Genomic DNA, 22,759 nt, shown 5'->3' with positions numbered 1-22,759 from the left:
GGCCGCCGTCGTCACAGAGCTTGTGGAGCGCCATCATTGCCCATCCGGCGGAGCTGGCCGGATGGGACGCCGGTCTTGTTCTCTGTGACCCGAGTCGATTCGGGGTAGGACGATGATGGCGCTTCCTGTTGACGTGGCGGGTCTGTGCCCTAGGCAGGGTGACGTGGGGGCTCCTCTGAAGCCGAGGTTGAGTCTGTCTTCTGTTGCCGAGGCCGAGTCCGAGCCATGGGGTCGGGCGAGGCGGAGGTCGTTCGGCCGAGGCCAGGGCGGAGTCCGAGCCCTGGGGTCGGGCGAGGCGGAGTTTCGTCGTCTTCCGGGTCTTAGCCCGAGTCCGAGCCCTGGGGTCGGGCGGAGCGGAGTTCGCCGTCTTCCGGGTCTTAGCCCGAGTCCGAGCCCTGGGGTCGGGCGGAGCGGAGTTCGCCGTCTTCCGGGTCTTAGCCCGAGTCCGAGCCCTGGGGTCGGGCGGAGCGGAGTTCGCCGTCTTCCGGGTCTTAGCCCGAGTCCGAGCCCTGGGGTCGGGCGGAGCGGAGTTCGCCGTCTTCCGGGTCTTAGCCCGAGTCCGAGCCCTGGGGTCGGGCGGAGCGGAGTTCGCCGTGGCGCCTTTGGCAAGGCCTGACTGTCTGTCAGACTCACTCTGTCGAGTGGCACCGCAGTCGGAGTGGCGCAGGCGGCGCTGTCCTTCTGTCAGACTGGTCAGTGGAGCGGTGGAGTGACGGCGGTCACGTCGGCTCTTATACACATTAAAATGCTATTTTCGTTCCGAATTATTACCTCTTCTCTTTCATTATTATGAAATTCTATTGCCATTAGAATATTGATTGATAGACAGTTAATAAAAAGAAAACTCTAATAGAAAATGAAACGGTCGACCCAGACATAGACGGTCGACCCAGACATAGACGGTCGACCCAGGTGGATATACCCTATAAAATATAGGACGTAGCAAGCGTAGTTCAATGTAGCGAGCGTAGTTCAGTGGTAAAACATCTCCTTGCCAAGGAGAAGATACGGGTTCGATTCCCGTCGCTCGCCAGCTTAATTTAGTAAGGTGCTATGATAAAAAATTCAGTCTAGTTGACTACTTAACTACTTAATATTATAGTTTATATTTAATATTATAGTTTATATTCGTGTCAGGATAAAGGTGTCAGGCCACCTTTGCGTTAAATGCTCCTGCAACTCGGTCAGTCGGTGTGGCGATTTAGTCAGGGTTGCTTCTGAGCGAAGCCAAGGCCTCGGGCGAGCCGGTGATGTGTCCGCCGTAAAAAGGGGGGCCTCGGGCGAGACGGAAGTCTCTCAAGGTCGGCTGCCCTTGGCCAAGGCTAGGCTCGAGTGAAGCGTGATCGAGTCACTCGTGTGGACTGATCCCTGACTTAATCGTACCCATCAGGCCTTTGCAGCTTTATGCTGATGGGGGTTACCAGTTGAGAATTAGGCGTCTTGAGGGTACCCCTAATTATGGTCCCCGACAGTAGCCCCCGAGCCTCAAAGGGAGTGTTAGCACTCGCTTGGAGCTTTCGTCGCACTTTTTTGCAAGGGGACCAGCCTTTCTCGGTTGCATTTTGTTCCGGTGGGTGCGCGCGAGCGCACCCGCCGGGTGTAGCCCCCGAGGCCTCGGAGGAGTGGTTACACTCCTTCGAGGTCTTAATACCTTGCGTAATGCTTCGGCTGGTCTGGTCGTTCCCTCATGCGAACTGGCCGTAGCCCGGGTGCACGGTCGGGGCCCAAGCTCTCGGGCTGGTATGTTGACGCTGTCAACGGTTTGGCCGGAGCCGGTTTTTGCGAGAGCAGCCCCCGAGCCTCTGCACAGGGCGAGAGGACGATCAGGGACAGACTCGACTTTTTACATACGCCCCTACGTCGCCTTTCCGCAAGGAGGAGGGGGGAGTGCGCCATGTTACCCTCGATGGGCACCGAACATGGTGTCTCCGGTGAGCTGCAAGCGGGTAATCCGAGTGGGCGTCCGTGCCCCGTTCGTTGGGGGTCGGCTAGGGGCCCAGAGGCACGCCCAAAAGTACCTGCGGGTGATTTGCCGGACCCGGTCCCCTGGCGACAGGGTCCGAGGGCTCGATGCCTCCCTCCGATGGGATTCCGTTACAAGATCGTTCCCGCTGGTCTCGGAAATGTCCTAGGGTACCTCGGGAGCGCAGCCCGAGCCTCGGTTATGTATCGAACGTACCCCTGGTCATCCCTCGCTCGGTGTCTGAGGCGACTGTGAACCCTTCGGGGGCCAGCCTTCGAACCCCTGATCAGTAATGGGGGCGGAGCCCGAGTAGCCTGAGGCGGCCATGGAACCCTTCGGGGGGCTGGCCTTCGAACCCCTGACCAGTAGTGGGTGTCGGGCCCACGCGATCTGAGGCGACTGTTGAACCCTTCGGAGGGCCAGTCTTCGAACCCCTGATCAGTAGGGGGGGCTCGGAGCCCGGTTCCTTCGCGGAAAAGGATCCTTTTCGGGGTATCCCCCTTTCCCGGTCCCTGTTGCAAGAGATAGAGAAAGAGGAAAAAGGAAAAGGATACGAAATCGAACGACGTGGTGTACCTCTTTTTGACGCGGTTATTACGGCGAAGGCGAAGCGTCGCGCGCTTCTCCCGCCAGAGGCGCCGCGTGTCCCGCCGCGGAGTTAATGCGACGGGGCGAGTGGTTGGCGAGGAGGTCGTTGCGCGTGCGCGATCCGTTCGAGGAACGGGTCACGGGTGCACCGTCTTCACGCCGTGGGAGGAGGCTCTCTTGCTGTCCCAGGATGAGACGTGAGCCTGGCTGACGACGTGTCTGCTGCGCCCGCCCGCCTGCCACCGCCATTATTGCCGGCCCACTTTCGGTCGCTTTGACCAACGCGCCAGGCTGGCGTTGCTGGGTCGCGCGCCGGGTCGCCTCGAGTCGCGGCATAGGCTCCGCAACCGAAGAGGCGCGACGGTGGCACAAGTGGCGGTGCGGTCGCTTGCATGCAGCAACTGGCGCGCCGGTTGCTTGACGCGTGGGCCTGGGCTTCCAAGCTGGCGTGTCAGAAGTCGGAGAAGCGCGTCCACCTGGCGCGGTTGCATGCCGCCTGCATGGCTGCCCGCCCCTTCCGCCCGTTGGTCTGGGCAAAAGTGGGGGGTCACTCGTAACCGCTGGGCGGTCGTGCGCACCACGCGCGGCGGTTTGGCTTCTTCTGCCCTGAGCCGGTTTGCATGACATGCGGGACCCAGCCCCCGAGTCGCAGGGGAGGGCCTTGGAGCGCGTTGGAGAAGACTCAGCCCGTGGCGTCTGGGGGCGCACGTAGGGAGAGTTGCCTTTAAAAGGAGGGAGACTCCTTTCAGAAGGCAACCATGTCTTCTTCCTCCCTTATGCGTCGTGTCTTTCCATCTTCCAAGCCCCCGGATGGGGGGTATCCGCCGCCTTTCTGCCTCCTCGTTGGAGGAACGCAACTCCATGGGAGTTGGTACCTCTCAGCCATCGTTCGGCTTCAAGGATTTTCATCATGCAGCCCGGCTGCTCCCCTCCACCGGCGGTCACCCGAGATGGTGACCTCCGGCTTGATGGTGGGGGAAAGCGAGCCGGGCTGCGGCCTCTGCCCCTCCCTCAGCCTCAAGGATTTTCATCACCAGGGCTGGGGAGGGGAGTGCGCCGAGTTGAGGTCGGCCCCCGCGTGGGCGGCGGCCCGCTCCTTCACTCAGTGATGGGGGGGGAGGAGCGGTTGTTGTCCGTGGCACTGGCAGCTGCAGCGTGCCCGGTCTTCAGACGCGAGTGGCTTCGGAGCCGCTCGCGGCGCCGGCGTCCGCCACGGCAGCTGGAAGAGGTTCTTCCGTCGGTGCGATAGCCGGGGCCGGCCACGGACTGACCTCCAACTCTACGGCCTTCTGTCCGTCCTTGCCTCACGAGTTTTGTCGTGGGCGGGGGCCTCCCAGCAGCAGCATCCGCCCTAGGGTCAGTGCTGCCGTTGTTCGACCCCCCGGAGCAGAAGTCGTCGTCGTCGCCGCTGCTGGAGCAGGTGACGGCGCGCCGTTCGTCGGCCTTCCGTTGCTCCGCAGGCCTTCCCCCTCGGAGTGGGGTTGTTCGTACCTGCGGAGGGGGAACCGGAGTTCCGTTTGTAATGGCATCTCGAATGTCGGTGGGTTTGTTCATTGTGGCTGTCGAGGCCTGAACATATATGTAATTTCGGTACGGAGCCGTGTTTTTTCTTCATTTTCGAGCACTAAGTCTCGCCTGTTGATTATCTGAACCGCTTTACCAAGCATGAGTCGCCCCGTGTCAAGGTGACGAGTGAGGTATCCGTATCCCGGAGGCGTAGGAATCCCTCGGCCCGATCGGCCTTGTTGTCTGGGGCTCCTCTAGCTTAGTTAAAGAGACCCCTCGGCCTCCCTTCGATGAGCCGAGGCCAGGGGTAGCGATATCAGTATGAACAGAGGCGGAGTTGGCTCGAGAATGGGAACCTGGTTGGCCGGAGCCTAGCCATGTTGTCCGTCAGCGGAGCCGACGCCAAAGTCGATCAGCCGAGGCCTCGGGTCGGGCTGGCGCCCTTGGAAGCCGGTTGGCCGAGGCCCCAGGGGTAACCGGCCGAGCCGCCTGCTCGGGCCGGATTCCCGGAGGAGTCCCTGGACCGCGTCGCCGTCCGAGGCTGGGTCGGACTTTGCTGAAGACGTCGTCGATGCCGAGGGTGCTACGGCTCCCTTCAGCGTGAAGACCCGAGCCTGCAGGATCAGATCGTCTTGTAGCGTGTGCCTTCTGCGGCCGCCGAGGCCAGAAAACACACCCTCGTCGTGCTTGCGAAGCTGCGTCTTTTTTCCTCTTGTTTCGAGCATCTGGACTCTGTCGGTAACAGGGATGTTTGTGTGAGCGAGAGTTGCTTCTCGCGGAAGGGACGAGTGAGGTATCCGTATCCCAGAGGCGTGGGAATCCCTCGGCTCGGTCGGCCTTGCCGCTTACGCGTACTTTCACCCGTTCATGAGGCCCTGTCCCCGACTTAGTCGAGAAAGCTTGAAGGACTGCTTCGGCAGGAGAGCTTCCGAACGTGAAGACTTGTTCGGTCCACGGAGTCGCTTTATCCGAGCGCGAGTTACTTATCGCAGAAGGTGATGAGTGAGGTATCCGTATCCCGGAGGCGTAGGAGTCCCTCGGCTCGGTCAGCCTTGGCTGCTTACGTGTACTCCGTCGTTTCCAGGATCCGCTTTCCGAAGTAGTCAAGAAGCACGAAAGTAATCATGCTAAAAAGAGACCCTTTTTCGAGGAAAAATTCGACGCAGAGGGGGTCTCTCCCCTTTTAGCCCCCGAGGGAGGGTCGGGCTTTGCCGGGGCTAGGCCGACCCTTCCTTGACGACTAAACTTTGCGTAGGTGCGAGGTATATGAACAACTTGGAAACATCTTAAGGGTAGAAGCGACGTAGCTGTTTGATGTTCCAGGCGTTGCCGTAGATCTCGCCTTGATTGTTGGCCAGCTTGTATGTTCCGGGCTTCAGAACTTTGGCGATGACGAATGGCCCTTCCCAGGGGGGCGTGAGCTTGTGCCTCCCTCGGGCGTCTTGCCGCAGCCGAAGCACCAGATCGCCCACCTGGAGGTCTCGGGACCGGACCCCTCGGGCGTGGTAGCGTCGCAGGGACTGCTGGTACCGCGCCGAGTGTAGTAAGGCCCTGTCCCGAGCCTCCTCCAGCTGGTCCAGCGATTCTTCTCGGCTAGCTTGGTTGCTTTGATCGGTGTAGGCCCTCGTCCTCGGGGAGCCGTATTCCAGGTCAGTGGGCAAGATAGCTTCAGCCCCGTAGACCAAGAAAAACGGCGTGAAACCCGTGGCACGACTCGGCGTCGTCCTTAGGCTCCAGACCACCGAGGGGAGTTCCTTCATCCACCGCTTGCCGAACTTGTTGAGGTCGTTGTAGATCCGAGGCTTGAGCCCTTGTAGAATCGTGTCGTTGGCACGCTCTACTTGCCCATTCGACATGGGATGAGCCACGGCGGCCCAGTCCACCCGGATATGGTGATCCTCGCAAAAATCCAAGAATTTTTTGCCGGTGAACTGGGTGCCGTTGTCGGTGATGATGGAGTTCGGGACCCCGAAGCGATGGATGATGTTGGTGAAGAACGCCACCGCCTGCTCGGACCTGATGCTGTTCAGAGGTCGGACCTCGATCCACTTGGAGAATTTGTCGATGGCGACCAGCAGGTGCGTGTAGCCCCCGGGCGCCTTCTGCAAGGGACCGACGAGGTCCAGACCCCATACGGCGAAGGGCCAGGTGATGGGTATCGTCTGCAGAGCCTGAGCGGGCAGGTGGGTCTGCTTCGCATAGAATTGGCACCCTTCGCAGGTGCGGACAATTCTAGTGGCGTCAGCCACCGCCGTTGGCCAGTAGAAGCCTTGCCGGAAAGCATTCCCGACAAGGGCTCGGGGCGCCGCGTGGTGGCCGCAAGCCCCCGAGTGTATTTCTTGCAGCAGTTCCCGGCCTTCGGCGATGGAGATGCATCGCTGGAGGATGCCCGAGGGGCTGCGATGGTAGAGCTCCTCTTCACAGCCCAGCAAGACGAACGACTTGGCGCGTCGCGCTACCCGCCGAGCCTCGACTTGGTCGGGGGGTAGCTCTCCTCGACGGAGATATTGCAGGTACGGGGCCTGCCAATCTCGATCAGGCGTGGCCCCGCTCTGCTCTTCCTCGACGTCCAGTGCCTCGCCCTCGGGGGCCGAGGGTACCTCGGGCTGAGCCGAGGGTACCTCGGGCTGAGCCGAGGGTGCCTCGGGCCGAGCTGAGGGCGCCTCGGCTTGAGCCGAGGGTGCCTCGGGCTCGGGCGCGTCGTCGATCTTGACAGAGGGTCGATGCAGATCCCGGGAGAAGACGTCCGGGGGGACCGTCGTTCGCCCCGAGGCTATTTTAGCCAGCTCGTCTGCGGTTTCGTTGTAGCGCCGAGCGATGTGGTTGAGCTCGAGCCCGAAGAACTTGTCTTCCAGGCGCTGAACCTCGTCGCAGTAGGCCTCCATCTTCGGGTCGCGGCAGTGGGAGTTCTTCATGACTTGGTCGATGACGAGCTGCGAATCGCCACGGGCGTCGAGGCGTCTGACCCCTAGCTCGATGGCGATCCGCAACCCGTTGACCAGAGCTTCGTACTCGGCCACATTGTTGGACGCCCGGAAATGGAGGCGCAGCACGTAGCGCAGGTGCTTTCCAAGGGGCGAGATAAAGAGCAGGCCCGCGCCGGCTCCTGTCTTCATCAGCGACCCGTCAAAAAACATGGTCCAGAGCTCCGGTTGGATCGGAGCCGTCGGCAACTGGGTGTCAACCCATTCGGCCACGAAGTCCGCCAACACCTGGGACTTGATGGCCTTCCGAGGGGCGAACGAGATCGTTTCGCCCATGATTTCCACCGCCCACTTTGCGATCCTGCTCGAGGCCTCTCGGCACTGGATGATCTCCCCCAGGGGGAAGGATGACACCACAGTTACCGGATGAGACTCGAAGTAGTGTCGCAGCTTCCGCCTTGTTAGGATCACAGCATATAGCAGCTTTTGAACTTGTGGGTAGCGGATCTTGGTCTCGGACAGCACTTCGCTGACGAAGTAGACCGGCCTTTGAACAGGCAATGCATGCCCTTCCTCTTGCCTCTCGACCACAATCGCGGCGCTAACCACCTGAGTGGTCGCGGCGACGTAGACCAAGAGGGCTTCTCCATCCGCCGGGGGCACCAAGACAGGCGCCTTCGTAAGGAGCGCCTTCAGGTTGCCGAGGGCTTCTCCGGCCTCAGGGGTCCAAGCGAAACACTCGGCCTTCCGTAAGAGGCGGTACAGAGGCAGACCTCTTTTGCCGAGGCGTGAGATGAAGCGGCTCAGGGCCGCGAGGCATCCCATGACCCTCTGTACACCTTTTAAGTCCTTGATGGGCCCCATGCTGGTGATGGCCGCGATCTTCTCCGGGTTGGCTTCAATGCCTCGCTCGGAGACGATGAACCCTAGGAGCATGCCTCGGGGCACCCCGAAGACACACTTCTCAGGATTGAGCTTGACTCCTCTCGCCTTGAGACATCGGAATGTCACTTCAAGGTCGGAGAGGAGGTCGGAAGCCTTCCTTGTCTTGACTACGATGTCATCGACGTAGGCCTCGACTGTGCGACCGATGTGTTCGTCGAACACATGGTTCATGCACCGCTGGTACGTCGCGCCCGCATTCCTCAAACCGAACGGCATGGTGACATAGCAGTACATGCCGAACGGCGTGATGAAAGAAGTCGCGAGCTGGTCGGACTCTTTCATCCGGATCTGGTGATACCCTGAGTAGGCATCGAGGAAGGACAGGGTTTCGCACCCAGCGGTGGAATCCACGATTTGATCGATGCGAGGCAGAGGGTAGGGAACCTTCGGACATGCTTTGTTGAGACCAGTGTAGTCTACACACATCCGCCATTTCCCCCCTTTCTTCCTCACAAGCACAGGGTTGGCAAGCCATTCGGGATGGAATACCTCTTTGATGAACCCTGCTGCCATTAGCTTGTGGATCTCTTCGCCAATCACTCTGCGCTTCTCCTCGTCGAATCGGCGCAGAGACTGCCTGACGGGTCGGGCTTCGGCCCGAATATCCAGCGAGTGCTCGGCGACATCCCTCGGTATGCCGGGCATGTCCGAGGGACTCCACGCAAAGACGTCGGCGTTTGCGCGGAGAAAGTCGACGAGCACTGCTTCCTATTTGGGGTCGAGCCCGGAACCGATCCGGACCTGCTTGGTGGTGTCGCCACTGGGGTCAAGAGGGATGGCCTTAACCGTCTCTGCTGGCTCGAAGTTGCCGGCATGGCGCTTCACGTCTGGCACCTCCTTGGAGAGGTTCTCCGGGTCGGCGATGAAGGCCTCGGACTCGGCGAGGGCCTCGGCGTACTCCACGCACTCCACGTCGCATTCGAACGCGTGTTTGTACGTGGGGCCGATGGTGATGACCCCGTTGGGGCCCGACATCTTGAGCTTCAGGTAGGTGTAGTTGGGGACGGCCATGAACTTCGCGTAGCATGGCCTCCCTAGTACGGCGTGGTAGGTTCCTCGGAACCCGACCACCTCGAACGTCAGGGTCTCCCTTCGGAAGTTGGAGGGCGTCCCGAAGCAGACGGGGAGGTCGAGTCGCCCGAGGGGCTGGACGCGCTTCCCAGGGATGATCCCGTGGAAGGGCGCAGCGCCTGCTCGGACGGAGGACAGATCGACGCGCAGGAGCTTGAGGGTCTCGGCGTAGATGATGTTGAGGCAGCTGCCCCCATCCATCAGGACCTTGGTGAGCCTGACATTGCCGACAACGGGGTCGACGACGAGCGGGTATTTCCCCGGGCTCGGCACATGGTCGGGGTGGTCGGCCTGGTCGAAGGTGATGGGCTTGTCGGACCAGTCTAGGTAGACTGGCGCCGCCACCTTCACCGAGCAGACCTCCCAGCGCTCTTGCTTGCGATGCCGAGCCGAGGCATTCGCCGCATGCCCTCCATAGATCATGAAGCAGTCGCAGACCTCGGGGAACTCTCCTGCTTGGTGATCTTCGTTCTTGTCGTCGTCGCGGGCCCTGCCACCCTCGGCGGGTGGCCCGGCCCTGTGGAAGTGACGCCGAAGCATAACGCACTCCTCGAGGGTGTGCTTGACGGGCCCCTGATGGTAGGGGCACGGCTCCTTGAGCATCTTGTCGAAGAGGTTTGCACCTCCGGGGGGCTTCCGAGGGTTCTTGTACTCGGCGGCGGCGACAAGGTCCGCGTCAGCGGCGTCGCGTTTCGATTGCGACTTCTTCTTGCCTTTCTTCTTGGCGCCGCGCGGAGCAGACACCTCAGGAGCCTCTTCCGATGGGCGGCCCTGGGGCTGCTTGTCCTTTCGGAAGATAGCCTCGACCGCCTCCTGGCCAGAGGCGAACTTGGTGGCGATGTCCATCAGCTCGCTCGCCCTGGTGGGGGTCTTGCGACCCAGCTTGCTCACCAGGTCGCGGCAAGTGGTGCCGGCGAGGAACGCGCCAATGACATCCGAGTCGGTGATGTTGGGCAGCTCAGTGCGCTGCTTCGAGAATCGCCGGATGTAGTCCCGGAGCGACTCCCCCGGCTGTTGCCGGCAGCTTCGAAGGTCCCAGGAATTCCCGGGGCGCACGTATGTGCCCTGGAAATTGCCAGCGAAGGCTTGGACCAAGTCGTCCCAGTTGGAGATCTGCCCCGGAGGCAGGTGCTCCAACCAGGCGCGAGCAGTGTTGGAGAGGAACAGGGGGAGGTTACGGATGATGAGGTTGTCGTCGTCCGTCCCACCCAGTTGGCAGGCAAGGCGGTAGTCCGCGAGCCACAGTTCCGGTCTCGTTTCCCCCGAGTACTTCGTGATAGTAGTCGGGGGTCGGAACCGGGTCGGGAATGGCGCCCGTCGGATGGCCCGACTGAAGGCCTGCGGACCGGGTGGTTCGGGCGAGGGACTCCGATCCTCCCCGCTGTCGTAGCGCCCCCCACGCCTGGGGTGGTAGCCTCGGCGCACCCTTTCGTCGAGGTGGGCCCGACGGTCGCGTCGATGGTGCTCGTTGCCAAGGTGGCCCGGGGCCGCAGGCGCGGTGTTGCGCGTGCGCCCGGTGTAGACCGAGGCTTCCCGCATGAATCGGGAAGCCGCGACATGAGGTTCCGAGGGATATCCTTGCCTTCGGGAGGCAGTGCTCTCGGCCCGTCGGGCCGCAGCGCCTTCCAGGAGATTCTTGAGCTCTCCCTGGATTCGCCGACCCTCGGTGGTTGATGGCTCCGGCATCGCGCGGAGGAGCATCGCTGCGGCTGCCAGGTTCTGACCAACCCCGCTGGATGCGGGCGGCGGCCTGACCCTGACATCGTTGGCGACACGGTGCTGGAGACCTTGGGGCAGGTGACGTATTTCTCCGGCCAGGGGTTGGCCCGCCCATGCCTGCCCGATGTCCCGACGGATCGGCTCAAGCGCTCCTGTTCCCTCGTTGAGCCTGGCCTGCGCCTCGCGGACTTGCTCGAGTTGTGGGTCGTAACCCCCCGCCGGAGCGGGGACCACAGCTAGCTCCCGTGGGATGTCGGCGCGAGGCACCGGCCTAGGAAGATCACCGTCCTCCGGCATGCCGAGATGGTTGCCTTCGGAGGGATCCCCTAGCTCGATGTGGAAACATTCGCGGCTTGGGCCGCAGCTCTCGTCGCCAAGGCTGCGGCTTCCGTCGGAACAGTCGGATAGGCAGTAGTCACATGCGGTCATGAAGTCCCGCATGGCACTGGGGTTGCCAAGTCCGGAGAAATCCCAACAGACGCTGGGGTCGTCATCTTCCTCGGACCCAGAGGGCCCGTAGGTCGAGACGTCCGTCAGCCGGCCCCAAGGCGACCGTATACAAAACCCCAGTGGGGTTGCACTCGCCTCAATGAGAGCGCCCGCCAAAGCGAGGTCGTTTGGCGGGTTGAGGCCGAGTCGAAATGACGTAAGATGGGAGTTAGTCGGTACCTTTTGGTCGACGAGGAGCGACGTAGTCACATCGGGAACTGGTTGCACCGTCATCTCAGGTACGAGGGCGACGTCCTGCAGGCTTTCCGCGAGCGCGCCGGCGTCGTCTTCTTGCTCGGGGTCAGCGTGTCGCGGGGGGACGACGCTTGCCTTCGTCTTGAACGCGAGGTCGACGTCCGGCGTGCCTTCCGTCGGGGCGTCGGGGGCGTCGATTCGCTCGACGGCCAACGAAGCGCGGCCTCCCGCTTGGCCTTGATGGCCCCGCCTCCTCCTCCGTTGGCGGGGGAGAGAACGGAGCGAGCTCGAATGTTGCTCTTCCAGCACGCGGGGAAGATGTCGTCGATTCCGCCGCCGGCGGGCGGGTTGTCGGCCGCCATTGTCGTTGTCGCGCGGCGGTGGAAGAAGTATCATGTCGTAGCTGCCGTCGAAGGACATGAACTCAAGAGTCCCGAAACGAAGCACCGCCCCGGGCCGGAGAGGTTGTTGGAGACTGCCCATTTGGAGCTTGACGGGGAGCTGTTCGTCAGCACGCAGCAGGCCCCTACCTGGCGCGCCAACTGTCGGCGTTTCGAGACAGGGGGGTCCCAAAGCCGACGAGTGAGTGTGCTGCGTGCCCCAGCCCAGATGGGTCGAGCGCGTGGGCGAGCGCGAAGGGGGGAGAGGCGAGGTGGCCGGAGTCGAGCGTGAGAGAGGTGGAAGTCCCGCGGCCTTCGTGTTCGTCCCGCGCCCAGGTCGGGTGCGCTTGTAGTAGGGGGGTTACAAGCGTCCACGCAGGTGAGGGAAGCGAGCGGCCCCAAGAGAGCGCCTGTCCCGTCCTCGGTCCCGCGCGGCCAACCCCCTCTAAGAAGGCCCTGGTCCTCCCTTTTATAGTCGTAAGGAGAGGATCCAGGTGTACAATGGGGGGTGTAGCAGAGTGCTACGTGTCTAGCGGAGAGAGAGCTAGCGCCCTAGGTACATGCCAATGTGGCAGCCAGAGAGGTCTTGGCACCTTGCTGGCGTGATGTCGTGGCTGTCGGAGGTGCGACGGAGCCTGGCGGAGGGACAGCTGTTGGAGCGGTCGAGTCCTTGCTGACGTCGCCCTGCTTCCGTAAGAGAGCTGGGGGCCGCCGTCGTCACAGAGCTTGTGGAGCGCCATCATTGCCCATCCGGCGGAGCTGGCCGGATGGGACGCCGGTCTTGTTCTTCGTGACCCGAGTCGATTCGGGGTAGGACGATGATGGCGCTTCCTGTTGACGTGGCGGGTCTGTGCCCTAGGCAGGGTGACGTGGGGGCTCCTCCGAAGCCGAGGTTGAGTCTGTCTTCTGTTGCCGAGGCCGAGTCCGAGCCATGGGGTCGGGCGAGGCGGAGGTCGTTCGGCCGAGGCCAGGGCGGAGTCCGAGCCCTGGGGTCGGGCGAGGCGGAGTTTCGTCGTCTTCCGGGTCTTAGCCCGAGTCCGAGCCCTGGGGTCGGGCGGAGTGGAGTTCGCCGTCTTCCGGGTCTTAGCCCGAGTCCGAGCCCTGGGGTCGGGCGGAGCGGAGTTCGCCGTCTTCCGGGTCTTAGCCCGAGTCCGAGCCCTGGGGTCGGGCGGAGCGGAGTTCGCCGTCTTCCGGGTCTTAGCCCGAGTCCGAGCCCTGGGGTCGGGCGGAGCGGAGTTCGCCGTCTTCCGGGTCTTAGCCCGAGTCCGAGCCCTGGGGTCGGGCGGAGCGGAGTTCGCCGTGGCGCCTTTGGCAAGGCCTGACTGTCTGTCAGACTCACTCTGTCGAGTGGCACCGCAGTCGGAGTGGCGCAGGCGGCGCTGTCCTTCTGTCAGACTGGTCAGTGGAGCGGTGGAGTGACGACGGTCACGTCGGCTCTGCCGGGGGGCGCGTGTCAGGATAAAGGTGTCAGGCCACCTTTGCGTTAAATGCTCCTGCAACTCGGTCAGTCGGTGTGGCGATTTAGTCAGGGTTGCTTCTGAGCGAAGCCAAGGCCTCGGGCGAGCCGGTGATGTGTCCGCCGTAAAAAGGGGGGCCTCGGGCGAGACGGAAGTCTCTCGAGGTCGGCTGCCCTTGGCCAAGGCTAGGCTCGGGTGAAGCGTGATCGAGTCACTCGTGTGGACTGATCCCTGACTTAATCGTACCCATCACGCCTTTGCAGCTTTATGCTGATGGGGGTTACCAGCTGAGAATTAGGCGTCTTGAGGGTACCCCTAATTATGGTCCCCGACAAGTTTAGTTCTAGTTTAGTATTTCAATCCCCAAATTCTCCGCTTCTCTTCGACTCTACGTCGATTAGAGGAGTCTAGGTCGGCCTGCCGAGCCTAGACAACCCCTAGGATCTCTCCTCCCCGACGGGGTCCCTCCCGGGAGCGAGATCCAGGCGCCGCCGACGACCTTCGCCGCCCCTGCGCACGCGTGGACCGTCCGGCCCTAGGGCGCGGACCGTCCAGCACGTCAGGCAGGAAACTCAAGCCCTGCGCCAGGTCGCGGACCGTCCGGCCCCTGGTCGCGGACCGTCCGCCCCTGTGCAGAGAGCGCCGCCACAGGTTCTTGTTAGTGTTTGGTGCCCGAAAAAGGCGTCAACATACTTTTGGCGACTCCGCTGGGGAACGAGGTTGCACATCTACAAAATCAGGCTTACATGGCCGATTCTAAAAATCTCAACGGTGCTCCTCCAAACAGCAACACAAGGCTGACTAATTTATCGACCGATGAGCATGAAAGATTAAAAGATGACATGAAGAAAATAGACGAGGAGGTCCAGCGACAAACAGATCAGGTGCTTAAGGTGGCGGATAAGTGGTTCCTCTCGCACTTTAGGGTAGATTGCCACCAGAAGGCCGTCCGAGAGAGGGAGATAAACGTCGAGTACATGTCAGTCGTGCTGCAACAGCTTCCCACGATAGGTGATGCCAGGTCAGCTGATGATATTCCATTTATTAAAATTTCTTTTGATAATCAGATTAAAAGTATCACAGAGGATATAGAAAGGATGGCGCATGCATTAGGAAAAAACTCACATGCCTAATTTTTTATCACATAAATTAGGCGCCAAAATAATTACGCCAAACATATCGGCAACAAATGGGTTTCCCCAGCCATATTCTGGTATGCCGATGGACTCATATCCAGGACGACCGTCACCACCATCTTCGCTAAATGGTGAGTCAACCCTGAGCACGGCCGGACTGTCCGCACACAATCGCGGACCGTCCGGCCCTCCGTCAGACCGTCTGGCACCCTACGCCGGACAGTCCGGAGTTACACAGAGCCCACCACAAGGGTCATAGGTGTTGCCTGACATGACCGGACAGTCCGTGGATAGTATCAGACCGTTTGATCCAATCGCAGACCGTCCAACTACGCAGGTCGGACCGTCCGGAGCACCAGAAGTCACCTGTGATCTGCCTAGTGTGGAAGGCCGACATAAATATAACCGGCCACCCAAGCCCTAGGAACAAAAAAAGTCACATGTCCTCGAGCGTGTTTGGCCCACTAAGGCCAAACCTTCTGTTCGCTCTCACCCGCACTCGACACAAAAGGAAAAAGTTAAGTTCACATTTAATATTGATAAGTGTGATAAAATATTTGATGAGTTACTTAAACATGGTAATATTAAATTGTCACATATAATACCTCTGGCTGAAGAATTAAATTAAAGGGCGTATATATTGTAAATGGCATGGCTCCTTTCTTCATAACACCAATGATTGTGTTGTCTTTTATAGGCAAATATAATTGGCTATAAACGAAGGACGGATGAGGTTTCAAAAGGAGGTGAGGATTGACAGGCCACATGTCCCTGCCACCACATTAGAGTCGACAAGCAAAAAAGTCATAGTTCGGCCTTGTGCGGCTGATAAAAGTAAAGATAAAAATGTCGTTATTGGTGAGCCCCACACACCAAATATGTTACGTAGAGTGGTTACTCGAAAGACTCCGGACAAAAGAAAGACCGGAGGCGCCAGGGGGGCAAGCACGATCGGACACCCGATCACGGTCACCTATCCTGCGTACGTCGGACGGTCCGGGTACTAAGGTCGGACAGTCCGAGACAGGCGCGGACAGTCCGGCTATGATGGCCGGACGGTCCGCAGATGGTCAGAAGCAGCAAACTCAGACCATCGAACCACAACGTTCCAACACAAGTGTTAGGAAACAAAGCACTACTAAGACGTCTGGACGACTCAGTAGAGTCGGCCCTACTTTTGGTCAGTTGCTTGCCAAATATATGAAGAAGGTCGTTCCACACAACCGGCCAATAAAACAAACGAAGTCAAAAGGGCGATATGTGCGAAAGCAAAAGCCGACTAAATGGACCCAAAAAGTAGCACAACCAAGATCGCCTTGTCATTCTCCTCCGGGGATAACATGGTGCGTCCCGTTCTATCCATCGCCGATGTGTTGTCCTGCTCATGTGTGGGGTGGTACGGCGATGAATTCGTATTACTGGCCCAATCTGTTTGCTTATTTGGGCTGGGGCACCTCCATTCTATTCATTTTGATCTATTGATCAAATGGTCATGGCCGAGAAAGATACAATCCAAAACGGCCTTTATACATTGGTGCTTTATTGAATGATCTCCATACTGAAAAGCCGATGACTTACATCAGGCTTAGTTCATATGTTTTTGGTTCGTCAACCTCCACTAAAAGGCAGGGGGCATATGTTGAGCACGGAAAATAGCCGTGCGGACGGTCCGCGTTGGTGGCGCGGATGGTCTGCGCGTGCGTAGAATCAGTTCGGGTTCCTAGTTTCTCGCGGGATTTGTTAACTAAAGTCGCGGGATTAACTCGAGAAACAGTTTGAAGCGGATCTAGACCTCCCTCTTTATATAGATGAAGGGTTACGGCCGATTGAGCCCCCAACAATCAATCAAATCAAGTATATTTCTCGTTTTTACCTTATGCATTAGGAGTAACTCTAGTTTAGTATTCCAATCCCCAAATTCTTCGCTTCTTTTTGACTCTACGTCGATTAGAGGAGTCTAGGTCGGCCTGCCGAGCCTAGACAACCCCTAGGATCTCTCCTCCCTGACGGGGGTCCCTCCCAGAAGCGAGATCCAGGCGCCGCCGACGACCTTCGCCGCCCTTGCGCGCGACCTTCGCCGCCCCTGCGCACGCGCGGACCGTCCGGCCCTAGGGCGCGGACCGTTCGGCACGTCAGTCAGGGAACTCAAGCCCTGCGCAATGTCATGGACCGTCTGGCCCCTGGCCGCGGACTGTCCGCCCCTGTGCAGAGAGCACCGCCGCCGGTTCTTGTTAGTGTTTGGTGCCCGAAAAAAGGCGTCAACACTTATATCTTAAACTTTGAAACGTTGTGAAATATCAAATTTAGAAGCAAAAAGCTGTTCCATTAAATAGGTTCTAATTCCTCCGGAACGAAAAATGATAACAAAATCATGAAAGCCAGCACTACCAAACCCAAATATCGTTGTCCATAGGATCACCCAACTTGAGACAGATTTAAACCTGGCCTATATCTTTGGCAAATTTCATGCCTTCTTATGGACGGGCTTAGGGCTAACTTGCATTGGTTTCTACCGTGGCGAAGTTGCCTGGCGCAGCAAGCTCTCCCGTGCGTCCGTCCCATTTTGGACATCTGGGTTCAAGATCGATGTCTGGCTGTGGCTAGCTTCTTGTCTGGCAGTCATCAAACAAACGCGCTCAATATATGATGTCCACCCAGCCCATTTACACGGAGGTGCATGATCATATTATACTTGTTCTTAGGGATTTCTGTTAAGGAGTATATATCGTGCATTGCAACGGAAACACACAATACTATGATAACTTATATATAATGTGTCTTATATTGTTATAAGAGAATGTTTCATAATTCATTTGTGATCTTAGCCATACATAAATTTTGTTATTTTAATTTAACTGTTCCACTACTACATTACAACAATCAGTATCATACAGACTTCGATATATACCATGATTTGCATGGTCTCATCATTGGAGAGCACGTGCCACACCTACCAGTAGAAGTTCCCTCGACATCGTCAGTCATCAGGCACGTACCACCATACATGTTTGCTTAAACAAAAAGGCAAGTGTGTGCGTTTGCGAAGAGAATTAAAGGCAGGTCAACACAAAAGCTACCTCGACGATGGCAAGTGGTCATTGTTGTCGGTCCTCCTCTACGTCACCTCTGTCGCTAAGATGACGCCACAGTCTTTGATATAGTAGTCGTCGAACGCGCGCGACATGGCGAGTACCGATGACTTTTGGCTGGGCTGCTAAACGAAGTGCACCCCGGGCTCATCAGCGAGGTAGTACACCTAGCCGTTGCACCTCCGGATATGCTACTCCTCTACATACATATTGTTCGAGGACACTCACATAACGTCAACAACAGCCGTCGTCCCAGCGCACAAGAATTCATGGTCGACCAGTAGTGACTTACGTGGCCGGTTGAGCTTCAGGTGGATGATGAGCTAGATGGTGTGACAGCGCCATTGTCGGATGCGGTGCCCAGAACAACCCGAGAGTCGCCGGCGTTGGCGACGACTATGAGGTCCCCCGTTTGAATATGGACAGCGGTGTAGCCGCTCTGGACCGCGTCCAAGCGACGGCTGCGTCGGAGTTTGCCGAACATAGCGACACATGCAGCCAAGTAGGACTGCTTCCAGAGGTTGAATTGACAGTCGTCAAGGTTCTTCTCATCGTCGATGAGCGACGTCAACGCGAGCGCCTCCTGCCAGTGGTGTTTGTTCGGGGTTTCTAAGTAAGAAATATGGATTCATCTTTGGCTTTGGTTTATAAAAATGACTCACAAGTCAGATCCATAGAAAAAATATTACGGAAAATAAATGTCACATATATAAAAAAAGAATTTAAGTTGAAAACGTATTCAAACAAAAGAAATTGCATGCAAGGCTCTTCTTTAAATACTACTCTCTCCATCTAAAAATATAATTCGGGAATCTCGTTGATAATTATCTACTACTACACATTGTGTAAGGGTAGCAGGTGGGCTTTGAGAGAATAGGAATGACAGCCGGGAATGAGAATGAGCTTTGAAGGAGGACGGGGAGGAGAGAATGGGAATGATAGAACACGGAATGACAGTCTAATCCTTACTGATTTAATAGGTAGTAGAGATAGTCGATACAAGCCGAATATGTCCGATGGACGAACGCCTTGTGGCTCGTAGTTGGGTCGTCACGGCCCATGGCACGGACACCGCCCCATGCAAGCCAAGCGAAATTGACGGTGACGGGTGGGTGACGCAGGCCAGCTCGGCCGGCCACTCTGACTCCGCGTGCTCTGCTAGCAACTGTTTCTCTAGTGGAGCAGCTGGAGCCAGTTCAGTGCAGTGCACCGGCACCGACCGGCCCTCCGTCTGTCTCGTCGTGTGTGTGTGTGTGTGATCAATCAGTAAGCAGTACACATCATCCGTGTGCGTGCGTGCCGCGCCAAGGGCATGTGTACGGTGTACCCTCGCCAGCACGTCGGCAGCAACTCGGCGTCGTGCACCTGCTGCCATGCGTTTGGCGGCTTGGCGGTCCCTCCCGGGTAATGAACTGTCCGCTTACGATGCGATGCGATGCAAGAATCAGCGGGCTATAAATAAGCACTATCGCATCACACTGTGAGGTGTTGTGTCTCCCTCCAGCCAGCCACCTGTCGCCGCCCCCCTGTTGCACCAGATGACCAAAAGACGCCGGCGCGGCCGGTGACGTACGTAGCTCCGAACTTTTCTTGCACGCGATATAATAACCATACGTACACATACAGACGGATCAACATTTCGTAAAGCAACATTCAGCGTCTCCACATCACACGATACTGCACTAGTCATCTTGATTATTATTATTTTTATTGTTCCATGTACGTGCGGTTTACATGGACCAGCAATCAACGCAACCAGCAGCACCACCGGACGGTCCCAAGGTTTTCTCTTAAAAAAAACGCAAACCCGGCCGTGTACACGAAATTGATGCCCTCCGGTGGCGCGTCTCGTAAACGCAGAGGAAAAAAGAAAAAAAGAAAAATGCCATGCGCGGCAGACACAGGCTGTCCCTGAGTGAGAGACCCCCCTCGGGGTCACAGGGCCAGGACGGAGCCGGCCCGGACCTTGCCGCGCCTCTGCGGGCCTTCCGCTTCCCTGGCGGTCAGCAGGGCCCCACGTGACACCGCCCTGGCCTTGGCCTTGGCCTTGGCCTTCGCCGCCGCCGCCTCGTCCGCCGCCATCTGCGCGCTCCTGCACTCGTCGCTGCAGAACGCCGTGTCGCCCCTGTTCGCCCCCATGCATCATGGCTCACGGCTGGTGAGGGCGCCGTTTCGAATACAGCGATCAGGGGAAGGAAGAGGGACAGGGGAGACAGCGGGTGCCGCGTTATTTTTTACCTGTACATGAAGATGTCGCGGTTGCCGGCGAGCGGCTTCCGGCAGAGGAAGCACGCGTCCAAGAAATGCGCGCCGCGCCCGGATCCTCCCATGGATGGACGATTCTCTCTCTGTCAGTCACCCTCTGGGCTCTGGCCTCGGACGCCGAGCGCCGCCACCGGCCGGCTGCTAGAGAGCAATACGGATCCCGACTCCACGCGCGGGGCCACGCGCCCGCACTACCACCGCACCCTCGGCCGTCCCGGCGAGCCGATCGTGGGGGGCTCTCTCTTCCTCCTCGCCTCCGCCTGTGCAGGCTGCAGCTGCGAATCGTCCGTGCTCTTTTTTCTTTTTCCCTCCGACTCTGGCGGTGCTTGCTTCCTCGCGCGTCCGCGTCAAATGCGTGGTGATGCTTGGTGGGGAGGCAAGGCAAGGCGGAGCTGCTGCCGTTTAATAATGCCGGAGCCCGGCCCCGGAGGCAGCAGAAGCCAGGACGAAGGAACCGCGTGGATGTCGCCCTGGCCCCGCCTGTCAGCGTGTGTGGAGGTGGAGGCCGGCGCGCTGGTCACGGCCGGGGTGCGGATCCGCGGATCCCACGCTCGCGATTCGTCCACTCGCTGCGCTCCAGCTTTCTCGTCAGAACTGTCACGGTGTCGCGGGGGTCGTTTTCAGTAGTTAGCCCCACTTGCCAGCGAGATCCTGTTGGGAACAGGTTACGACTCGGCAGACTCGCGACGAATTTCCCGGCAAGTAGCCATACCATATCATGGGCACGTTTGTTTTAGTTTTTTTTCTTCAATAATTTTTTTGAAAAAAATCTAGCTATAAAGAGAATCTAGAAAGAATTCAAGTAAAAAACATATCTGAAGGAGGTGTTGAATAATTAGACAAATTCCAGATTAAATTTCGAATATAAATTATGATCAAATCACAAAAACTGAAGTAAAAAGTCAAATCAGATGATGCGTACTGATTAGACATACTGATAGATGGCGCGCGCCGGAATCAGCAGGGTCGACAACGTCGAAGTAGCGAAATCAGTAGGGTCGACGAGGTCAGAAGACCACGAGCAGTCGCGTGAAGACGCTTCCCAAAAACCTTATTCGCCCTCTCCGAGTGCAGGATCTAGAAGGCGAAGGGTCCCAGAGACCTGCTCTCCTGATCGCAGATGCACGCCTGCGGTCGGGATGAAGAGAATTGGAAGGCGGCTCAGCTGTGAAGAGAGGCGAAAGCGAAACTGGGATGATTTGGATGCTGGCTATCGGGCTCCTTTTATAGGGCCGAGTCCGCGACTAGATAGCTAACTCCGATCTTATCCGCCCACGAGAATCTCGCGTTCAGTTTAGATTTTATAGCGATCAGTTAGGATTCTAAACGTAACAGCCAAGTAACCAAAAATTCAAACGGCAAAAAGGAGGCCATGCCTCCGCAAGGCGAGGGGCCGGATTTCGGCGGACCATTCACGCGCATGTCGTGCGCCCACGCCCTTCGCCCCGGCCAGGCCAGGCCAGGCGAGCGAGCGCGCGCGTGTGGCTCTCCACACTCTCTCCTCTCATCCATGACTTGGTGAGTGAGTGTGACTTCCATATTTAAGCTAGCTCTACTCTACTAGAACTAGCAATATGGTGCTATTGGTTCCACCTATTCCCTAGTCATACACTTATATGGGCTTTTGAGATTTTCCTGGGATTTATTTGAATTTCTCAATTGGGCCTAGCCCATAAATCCTAACAATCCCCCACCAGATCTCAAATGCCCATTTGCAGTTTTCGCCACTGTTCACTACTGTTTAATATACTAGTTTTTCAGCAGAGACTGTTAAGTTGAACTTCCGCCTAGAACTCTAAGCTACACTAACCCACAACTTGAACAATGGACTATGCCTTGAATTGTAAGTTTTGCGTGAATGGGTTTCACTTGAAGTCATGACCAGTACTTGGCTATCAGTAGTTCCCTTCTCGGGCTGAGCATATACGTCGTACTCCAAGGTCTCTTCATGAGTTTACTAGAGATCACCCAGATCTCATAGACTGCGACGTTAGACAGTCTAACTCATATAGGTGTGTTCTTTCAGGAATGTTCTGTAGGACAACATCTTTACTAATACAAGCCAACAGAACACATTAAGGCACAAAGCCAACCTGCCTTACAGCATTTGAGAGTATTGCATCTTTACTTAGAGAGGGTCAAAAGTTACTCTCCTCAGTTCACCAATGGCTTGTTCTTTCTAGGACCTAATTCACGGGATCTCCGATCACATAGACTGGGTTTCCACCATGGCAACTTTATTCGGGTCTCATACCCATCTCTCTTGATGCGAATTCTATCACATTACGTGGTAGTCCCTTGGTAAAAGAATCTGCCAGATTTTTATCTGTTGAAATAAAAGTCACACTTATAACTCCGGAGTTTCTCAACTTTCTGACAGACTTCAATCATCTTTTGACATGTCTTGATGACTTTCCATTATCCTTAGAACTCGTCACTTTAGCAATCACTATCTGATTGTCACAGTTCATAAGGATAGCTGGTATTGGTTTCTCAACCACTGGCAAGTCCATCAAGAGTTCATGCAACCATTCTGCCTCAACGGTTGCTGTGTCAAGTGCAGCTAGCTCGGCTTCCATGGTTGACCTCATCAAAATGGTCTGCTTGCATGACCTCCATGATACCGCACCTCCACCAATAGTAAAGACATAACCACTGGTGGCATAAAGCTCGTCTGCATCAGATATCCAGTTCGAATCACTATATCCTTCAAGTACTGCATGCTGACCAGAGTAGTGAATTCCATAACTCATTGTACCTTGCAGGTAGCACATAACCCGCTCAAGTGCATGCCAATGATCAGTCCCAAGGTTTGACATGAACCTACTTAATTTGTTCATAGCAAAAGAAATATCGGGCCTTGTTGCACCAGCAAGATACATGAGTGAACCGACGATCTGAGAGTATCTCAATTGGTCTAAACCAATTCTCTTGTTCTTTCGCAGTGTCACACTGGGATCATAAGGTGTTGGAGAAGGTTTGCACTCAGAGAAGCCAAATCGCTTCAAAACCTTTTCAACATAGTGAGATTG

The 22,759-nt window shown here is 57.4% G+C and overlaps 1 protein-coding gene and 1 non-coding gene across 2 annotated transcripts; one reads left to right on the top strand and one right to left on the bottom strand.

Annotated features, from left to right (window-relative positions):
- Positions 1 to 961: 961 nt before the first annotated feature.
- TRNAG-GCC (transfer RNA glycine (anticodon GCC)) lies at positions 962 to 1,032 on the top strand. Its single transcript has one exon. It is a non-coding gene; the product is annotated as a tRNA-Gly (tRNA).
- Positions 1,033 to 19,137: 18,105 nt separating this feature from the next.
- Positions 19,138 to 20,101, bottom strand: LOC100278490 (uncharacterized). The gene is given in 2 exon segments (NM_001151752.2): positions 19,138 to 19,587; positions 19,701 to 20,101. Coding segments are annotated over 2 exon segments (282 nt in total). The 5' UTR covers positions 19,793 to 20,101; the 3' UTR covers positions 19,138 to 19,397.
- Between the last annotated feature and the right edge of the window lie 2,658 nt (positions 20,102 to 22,759).

Source organism: Zea mays, chromosome 4, assembly GCF_902167145.1.
Source record: "Zea mays cultivar B73 chromosome 4, Zm-B73-REFERENCE-NAM-5.0, whole genome shotgun sequence".
NCBI classification, from domain to species: domain Eukaryota; kingdom Viridiplantae; phylum Streptophyta; class Magnoliopsida; order Poales; family Poaceae; genus Zea; species Zea mays.
This window is presented reverse-complemented; position numbering and strand designations above follow the sequence as displayed.